The 9,348-nt window shown below is 30.4% G+C and overlaps 1 protein-coding gene and 1 long non-coding RNA gene across 2 annotated transcripts; both read right to left on the minus strand.

Annotated features, from left to right (window-relative positions):
• Positions 1–1,798: 1,798 nt before the first annotated feature.
• LOC114377209 lies at positions 1,799–2,367 on the minus strand. Its single transcript, XR_003659050.1, has 2 exons — positions 2,081–2,367; positions 1,799–2,004 (listed from the first exon to the last, which is right to left on the minus strand). It is a non-coding gene; the product is annotated as an uncharacterized LOC114377209 (long non-coding RNA).
• A 3,319-nt stretch (positions 2,368–5,686) lies between these two features.
• LOC114377208 (glucose-6-phosphate/phosphate translocator 2, chloroplastic-like) lies at positions 5,687–8,777 on the minus strand. The gene is made up of 5 exons (XM_028335627.1): positions 8,039–8,777; positions 7,294–7,519; positions 6,979–7,201; positions 6,610–6,823; positions 5,687–6,015 (listed from the first exon to the last, which is right to left on the minus strand). The coding sequence occupies exons 1-5, from the start codon at positions 8,537–8,539 to the stop codon at positions 6,004–6,006; spliced, it is 1,176 nt and encodes a 391-aa protein (XP_028191428.1). The 5' UTR covers positions 8,540–8,777; the 3' UTR covers positions 5,687–6,003.
• Positions 8,778–9,348: the final 571 nt, after the last annotated feature.

Genomic DNA, 9,348 nt, shown 5'->3' on the forward strand with positions numbered 1-9,348 from the left:
ATGCATATTTTCCAAACAAAGTTGGGTGTGCAAACACCTTATTGCTGTTGCCAAGGAATCCAAGTAATTACGTAAGTAATCCACTCTTTCGACATCATTGATGATTTCTTTAGTGTCATGGTTGAAATTCTCCCTCATCCCAACTCCTATATATGCAGGACAATACAATTAAAACCAAGGAAGGGGATAAGAAGATAAATTCTCCCTCACTATAATACGACGTTTTTTGTAAACAGAAAATACGACGTTATTTCGGGTCTATTTTATAAAAATTCTTTGGAATTTTTTTTAAAATATAAAAACACTCTTAAGTCAAGATGTATTAATAATTAATCAAGTGAAAAAAGATTCAAAAAATCTCAATAATTTTAAAAATACACACACACACACACACACAATTTAATTTAAATTTTTAAATACTGTGACAGAAGGCAATCATTGCAGTCAGAGACATGTTTCAAGAAAGTTGCGACTTGCGAGGGAGGTACTGTTTGTCTTCATTAAGGTTTAAGCGTAGATAGAAGATGGTTTTCTTTGTCTAATTATATTCTGTCTTTTATAATTATTGGCTTTGCAACGACTTCTTTCCAGGCGTTTAGGTGTATATTTGTTAAAGTGAAAAGAAAAAAAATGTAAAATTTTTAAATTAAAATAAAAATAAAAGTAGAGATTCTACAGAATTTTATTATTTTTTCACTTATTTTTTTTATCATCTTTCACTTTCACCAAACGCAGCATAAAAACTAGTATTAATATGTTTGCGTTCATGATAAATTGATAATACAACGGCTTTTTTTTATCTTTGTATTTGTCTTCTTCAAAAAATTCCTAGCTTCGATGCATCCCTCCTACATGCATATTTATATATATCACTAAAAGCTTCTTCAATTTGGATGAGTTGTTTAAAGTTAAACAATATTATTTAAAAAAAATTGTATTTAAGTGGATGACTTGATAATGTGTTGTCTAAGTGACTTATTTATATAAATAATTGTTACTTAATTGATTATTAAAAAAAACTTTCAATCAAAAATTTAATATGACAAATTTTTATATTTATGTGATATTGTAGATTCATAAATTTAACATAAATAATCCATTTAAGTAATCATGCAATGCTCTAACATGTTTATTTTAAATTTTAAATTTAACTTTTATTATCATTTTAAGAAAAATTCTATTTTACGAATTAATGTGATTTTATTTATTGTATAATGAAAAAAGGGACAAGAAGAGAATAAAGAAAAGTATAAGATACAATAACTAATGCGGTAAAAAATATTTTATAAAAAATTCTGGATGAATAATATAACTCTTATTTTATCAATTTTGACTTCTTTAAAAGGAATACATATTTAAAGTAAGAAAACAAAAAAATATCGTATTTTTTATTTATTTTTATATATATATTTCATCATGAAAATTTGTGGAAGAGATCATGTGCAACTTTTTTTTATGGTTGTCTGAAAAAAGGTGGATTAAACTACTTTGCATCTATTTATTTAAATTTAAAATGAAAAGTAATTTTACGAAACTTGTATTACGTACAAAATTATGTTGTAGAATTATTAAAATATTTTTAAACTGCATAATTATCATAAGTTTTTACACACGTCCTTCCAAATGTGATTCAAAATTAGTATTATTTTTCTTTAGGTAAAATTACATTTTTAGTTCCTCACTTTTATTTTAGTTTTATATTTAGTCTCTCTATAATTTAATTCACAAATTTAGTCCCTCATTTTTTATAAATCCCGCAATGTTGAACATCTAATAAATTACCTGAAAAGACTTACAATTTTTACCCAGCTGTAATAAAATTTATTTACGCTGACAAGAATCCTAATCCTAAATAAAAACCCTAAAACATATGTATTTATTGTAAAGGTTGAAGACAAAGCAAACTAAACCCTAGTGGCAGTCTTACTTGCCATCGTCGTCCCTCTTCTGGTTCCTCTTCGCAACAATAGTTGCCGCCAAGAAAACCATAAGCTCTCTCTGCAACTGTAAGCAAGAAAACCGTAAGGGGAAGAAGCAAAAGCAGAAGAGACGGGATGAAGAAGCAAAAACAGAAAGAGACCCATCTTTAGTTTTTTCTCTAAAACTCTTTTTCTCGTGCGAAGAGGTGTACCCAGAATCTGGATTCTGTTTGGGTGGTGAAAAATTAGGACTTTGGGGGTTTGCTGGGAAATGGAGATGAACTTGAATTCTCTTTCACCTATAGAAAATCATCATCACACGATCCCAAGAAAATTGAGATGCAAAAGCTTAGTGCGCATAAACTGCTAGGAGTGGAAGCTCCATGTTTTGCGTGTGAGGGAGTCTTAGTAACAAATATAAGAGTACACGTTATGTGCTAAAAAAAACCCATTCTCAACGAATAGAAACAAAGTGCTTTAATTATAAATAAAAATAAATAAACAAAAGGCTTTAGATGTCCATGTAGCCATAAGGTGAAATTGAAAGATGACACTGACCAGAATCATTGGCCTTTTAATTAGGTGCTTTGATATATATATATATATATATATATATATATATATATATATATATATATATATATTGGTACAAAGAGACTATTATGTTTATTTTTTTTATTCTTAAAAATTGAAAATAATATAATTTTTTTTACAACATTCACATGTTCTATTTAACTCATTAAACTATATCTCTTTATTTAAGTTGACTAAAACTATGATGAATAATGAAATTCTTGCTCTACATACTTAATGTACTACATTGGATACTCAATTCCTACAATCACATAAGATGATAAACATATTCCATGATACAAAATCGGGTATTAGTTAATGTAAACAATTTTCTATTAATTAATTTTAGGCAAAAATATTAATTTTGTTATCTATTTATTTAATTAGTTTAGTTTGATCTATTAATTATTAAAACCCCAATTTAATTTCTTAATTTCTAAAACTGATGCAATATTACCCCTTTTTCAACACTGTTTAAATTTCTAATGAAAATATTTTACATGACAACTACATGTCATTTTTTTTATTGTGCCAATACACAATAAGTTAACATGTTTCTTGTAATTGGACTGAAATGACAATATTATATTGATAGAGACAAAATTAAACTTTTTAAATCAAAGAAATGATATTTGAGCAACAAAATGTGTAACAAATTTTACAAACAAAGGGAGAAAAAAAAAGAGAGAGGAGATAAAAAAAAATTTGAAATGTAATAAAATAAATGATAAATGATGTGATTGAGAGATAGACATATCCCATCTCTTTTTATAATAAACAGAATAAAATGAATGAATGAAATAAATTGAAGGCTGAAATTAGTAATTCAACCTTAATTTTAATAGGTTTGCTGCGGAGAGTAATTATACTCGTGGACAAATAATAAAACTTAACATTATTTTTTCAAAATAAAAAGTGCAGTAGAAAGACCAAGAGAGGGAGAAAACCCATTGAGGTTGGCACCCCACCCTCTAAAGATCAAAATTATGCACCGAAATCATATTGATATAAGGAAATAGAATAAAACACATGGGGATCAAACCAAACCAAACCCAAAGAAAAAAACTATGTAAATCTGTACGAGGGGAGACCCTATCTATATCGAAGGAACTCATTAGAAAGCAAAACCGACGGTGAATTCCACCAATAAAAACCAAGGTTATGAAAAGCAAAAGAGGCGAGCTTATCAACTGAGCAGTTAAGATGACAAATATTATCTTCCTAAAATTGTTTATAAGTATTAGACTATCAAACCCTTGATTATTTATACAAAGAGGAGAGAACCATGAATATAAATATGATTAAAGAAAATAAGAGAAAAAAAAAAAGTTAAAATTGAAGGGCTCAAGTAATTACTAGCAATAATATTTGATATGAAAAGTTTAGGGCGTCAAGTATCAGTGATTAGGAAAGGCCCACAACGTACAACTTACAATGGTAATCCAAGTCTACAACCCTCCAAAAAGTGATAACAAGGACTCTAGGAAATGTCCACAACAACTTGCAATGGCACTCCAGGCCTAAAATGCTCCTAAATTAAGACAAAGTGATCATGAGAGAAAAGATCACCCTCAAAAAAGGATAAGAAAGAAGATCAAAAGATGAAAGAATGCATTCTATATGTATGTGTATAGGGGACATATATGTAATCATCAAGGAGCAAAAGTCTAAAACTAATAACTTGAGTCTAGCACACACTTGCACGACCTTGTTGGAAAACTAGAAGACAGTCATGTGTAGATATATAAAGTTATAATTTTTATTACATGGTTATTTATAACCAAGGACCAAAGGTCCAAAACTAATTTGCGTCTAAGCTGGACAATCGTGCTAATTTCCATGAGAAATTATTAAGAGCATCTTTAACAGTCAAACTTAGTTTTGGATTCTCAATGTCTTTTTTGTGGGCTACTTTTTATTCCAACTTTAAAATCTCAATTTGAGGTTCTTAGTTTTTCTTTTTACTTTATATTTTCTTTTCTTGTCTTTGTCACAGCATGCACGTCCAGTTCTTGCAGGTTCTTCAGTAAGAATTGATTCTCCACCGTGGAAGCCAACTCACTCATCTCCAATGGAAGACTAAGCAAAAACGGGTTCGTAGATTGAAGATTTCTCCTAACAGCCTCCATTAAAGATACTTTAAGTAGTCCTGAATTAACACTTCTTATTTATTTATTAAAAATCCTGAATTAGCACTTGATCTATGGGTCTAATTGATCTCTAATTAAGTATTATTAATTTTTTTCTCGTAAATTAAAAATTTTAAATACGTGTTACTTATAGATTGGTAAAAAACATGAATAAGTAATAATTTAAAATCACTTAACAATTTTTTCATTTTTTTTTGTTTTTTATATTCCTTAAATATTCCTCTTACCTTTCACCTTCACATCACACCCCTACTTTTTATTAGTAATTTTAACAGAAAGGCTAAATTATCAATTTATTCAATCTATTTATTTATTTTATTCAGTTTGTTCCCTATTTTAATAAAAGGTTTACATCGAAACATTTTAAAAAAAAATAAGGGAATAAATTAAAGCATTTTTTTTAAATTAAAGAATTAAATTGAGTATGAAAAGGGTCACATTGAAACATTTTTAAAAACTAAGGGACTGATTGGAACTTTTATTAAAAGAGAGACGAATAAAATAAATAAACAGAGGAACCAAAATAGTAATTTACGGAAGCTAATTTATGCAATGTAGTTATGTTCTCTTACATTACGCAAACTAATTTCCATAACATAAAAAAGCTAGAGTTTTCATAAAATGGTTTCGGTAATGTAATGTAATATATATATATATATATATATATATATATATATATATATATATATATATATATATATATATATATATATATAAACTAGTTTAATGTAACTAAGTTACGGAAACTAATTTCTGTGAAGGATATTTTTGTAAAAAAAATTACATGCCAAAAAATAGATGATGCAAAGAATTAAAAGGGGTGTGAATAGGATAATCCTTTAATGAATAATCAATTAGCAACAATAATGATCTAAGTGAGCATCGACCAAATAATGTTGTACTGCATGATAATCAATATTGGACTTCTTTTTATCCGTGAAATCGAAAATAGCGTAAATTTTTTTTATAATAATTCATGTAACTTTGTTTAAATTAACTAAGTTAAACCTCTTGACATAAATATTGAGCTTTGAGCAAGGCAACTTAGTCAACACAATAATAACAAACCAATATAATAATAAGTACTGCTCTACATGATTATTTTTCAAGAAATTCTTCATATACTTTCAGCCTCAAGATTAAGTACAGTTTAGTGCATTCCATTTTTCTAAAGCTAATTTACAAAGATCAAAACGTGATTACAAATGCTGCTGCTATGGCCCAAAAGAAATAAACTTAAATTCCTATTAACAACAAAACATACTAGCTAATTAATGCCATAGTCCTCATCATTGACACTTTGAGCTCCAACCATGAGTCATCGTTTCCTTGTGTTACATAAAAGCTTCAAAATAACCACCTTACTGTTTAGCCTGCTCACAGAATCAATTGAAACCTGTTAGTTGTATTCTATATATATGATATTGTATGATGTTTCACTAATTGAGTATACTGTTTTAGTAATAGAAGATCATAGACAAAAACCATTCAAAATAATAATACTGTCGCTCACACCTTGCAAACCATTAGTTGTGGTTTCTGTTGTTCATGGATCCTATTTAAAATTTCTTTGGAATATTGAAGATAGAAATACAATATACAACAACTTATGAGTTTTCTTTGGGTCTGTAAAAGTGTAATAATGCTCAATTTATGTGGAGAGGTACATTCACCAAATTGAACTATTAATTGGGGGGCTGTTGCACGCTTTAGTATGACTTATTTGGCTTTGTTTGCACAGATGAAATGCTTCAAAATCCACACTTTTTAAAGAATAGTGTACAACTGTATATGGAGGTTCTATAATCCTTCCTATTAATTTACTTGATATAAATATAGATATAGATGGCAAAAGCAAACAAAAAATAATAATGTCAGTGCACAAAGCATGTTGTCTCTTAGGATTCTCACTTAGGATTCTGGGAGTACAAAAAACAAAGTCAATTTAGAGGGAGAGGAGAATGCACCTGTGAATAGAGGAAGGTGCCAAGAATTGCAATGGCAGCACCAAGAGCATTGATGGGCTGAACAGGCGTGTGAAAGATAAGGATGGAAGAAACAATGACCGAAATCCTCTTCATTGTGTTTCCAATGCTAAATGTTAAGGGAGAAATCTGATCAAGAGACATGTATGAGACTTGATTGTACAAGTGGTAAAAGACACTCTGTGCAGCTACCCACCTACAAACATCAAAATCCATTAGTTAACAACATTTGATAAACAGAATCCACTAAGTTAATTTGGCCCAACAACATGAAATAAAAAGCACAACAATAAGAAATCTTGTTGAACCAATACAAAAACTAACAGTAAAAAATTAAAAAAATGTGCTTACCATACAAAATTGGGACCAATTTGAGATACAGCTGTTTGCCAGCCTGCAGCCCAAACCTTGGGGCCCTCAACAGCAATGGCAAAAGGTGTCAGAATTAACAGTGACATTATGGAAAGACAAGCATAGTAGTTCATTCCACTAACAGACATTCCCTTCATCCCTTTCTTTGAGAATATATTGCGGAAGACAAATGCCAAATTTGATATCATAGCCCCCATGAAGCCTGAAACATCATCAAGTGTTCTCTCTATTTAGAATATTGAACTACCAAATAAGAGAAAATCTCAACCTTGTTTTTCATTTAAATAGTCTTACCAATCATGTTGAAATTGAGCTCAGTCACTGCAGCTAGTGCACAACCACCAATAATTGGCAGCAGTGACAGATAAACCGGCATTGGGAATGCTTCTCCGAGCAAGAACCTTGACACAAGGACACTGAAAGCTGGCTCTCCACTCTTGATGATGTGAGTGAATGAAACAGCAACCTTGGACATGCTCACAGTTGCAGCAACATGCCCAATTGTGTGTGCCACCGCAACCTGCACAAAAAAATTTGAAATTTCTTGAGTGCTTACTTCAAACTCACCCACCATTTGACCACCATAAACGCGTTACTTTATTAAATTCTCTCAAGTAATTTTTCCATCTCTATTTTCATATAAACCTTTACAAAATTTATGCATCATGAATCATGATCAAGATTTTGAAAAACGGTCCACAACTGCAACATCAAGAAAAAGTTATTGTATGATTTGAGTCCACCACTTGTCTGTGATACTAACCAATCTTCATATGATACATAATCGAGTTTTTCAATTTAAAAAAAAAAAAAAGAGTTAATAAAACTCGATTAGTATCAGATGAAGATTAACCAATCACATCACGACCAAATCTGTGGCCACATCAGTTGCATTAGTCTGCAACTCTTCACAATATCAAGAATTGCAACGAAACTACAATTAAGACGACCGCAATTTGAAACCTTGATTCATGACATTAATTAGGAAAACAACAAAAATACAAAAAAAAAAGAAAAAAGAAAAGGATTAATTTCTTACAGGAAACAAGGCCTTCCAGAAGTCCAAGTTGACTTTTGGGACCTCAGCAACCCTGGTGGCCCATGAGACTAACATCATGAGGGAGCCAGCAGCAAGGGACAAAGTGGAGGTGAGCCATGGGTAAGGAAAAGCATTCAAAACCTTCTTATTGTAAATGTTGAAAACTACATTCAAAGCCCACCATGTAGCAAAATACACACCAATCTTGAACCTCTGCGCCGCCTCTTCAGCCGGCAGCTCAATGTTGATCTCCAGAGGCCGTGACCTGTCAGCTTCATAGGCCTGGCACTCCGTCACTCTCCTTCTCCTCACCAATGCCAAGTTCTCGGTGGATGAAAGGTAGAGAGGCTTCTGTGAACACAACTGAGAGGGACCCATGTTTTGTTCAACGTTGTTGATGGTTGGTAATGTCACGAGTTGAGGCCTTGCAATGGAAAGCTTTCTGTTTGAGAAAGCAGAACATGTGAGAGATGAGGCTGTGCATTTCATTGACGAGATCATGGTGTGGCTGCTTGGCTTATTATTTGAATCTGTAACAAAATGGAGCTGAATTTGAGGGGGAAAAGAGAAATCGGGTGCTATAAATTGATGTGTGTTTGTGTTTGTGTTGTGTACTTGGAGAATATCAGAGTTCACAATGGAGAAGAGATTAACGATTGTTTTGAGGAATAGAGAGGAGGGTTGGTGGGAAAATGTTAAGTTGGAAACGGTTTTTCCTAGGTGAGGAAGAGATGCTAGATTTGGACATTATATATAAGACCAGGATGACATGCTTTGTAACACCTAACCGCGTAGATTAGCCCACCAAAAAACAAACTAACTAACCGCGTAGATTTTAACTGAAATGAAAAAAAATACATAATCTTATAAGAGTTTTTCTTTTTTTTAGTAGCATATTCTCTATGACAACTAGTTGGTTTTAAAGCGGAACACTCTATAGTAACTACTAGGTTTAATTGCAAATTTGATGTAGAAAAGAAAATTGTTCTTCTACATATATTATAATTATAATTGATGCACAAAAATCTAAAAATATAAATTTTTAAATCATTTTGTTATCAACGTGAAAATAAAATATATAAAAATTGAAAATTTAGATGATAAATTTTTAAAATGTAAAAAGTTAAATGATAAAATTAATGAAAAAAAAACTTAAGTGATAAAATATGTAAAATTATAAAAAATTGAGTAATAAAATTTACAAAAATTAAACTTAGATTTTAAAATTCATAAAACAGTACTTAGTACTAACTATTACTAAGTACTATTTAACTACTTTAGTTCTCTCTCAAAAAAACTACTTTAATTCA

Source organism: Glycine soja, chromosome 11, assembly GCF_004193775.1.
Source record: "Glycine soja cultivar W05 chromosome 11, ASM419377v2, whole genome shotgun sequence".
NCBI lineage: Eukaryota > Viridiplantae > Streptophyta > Magnoliopsida > Fabales > Fabaceae > Glycine > Glycine soja.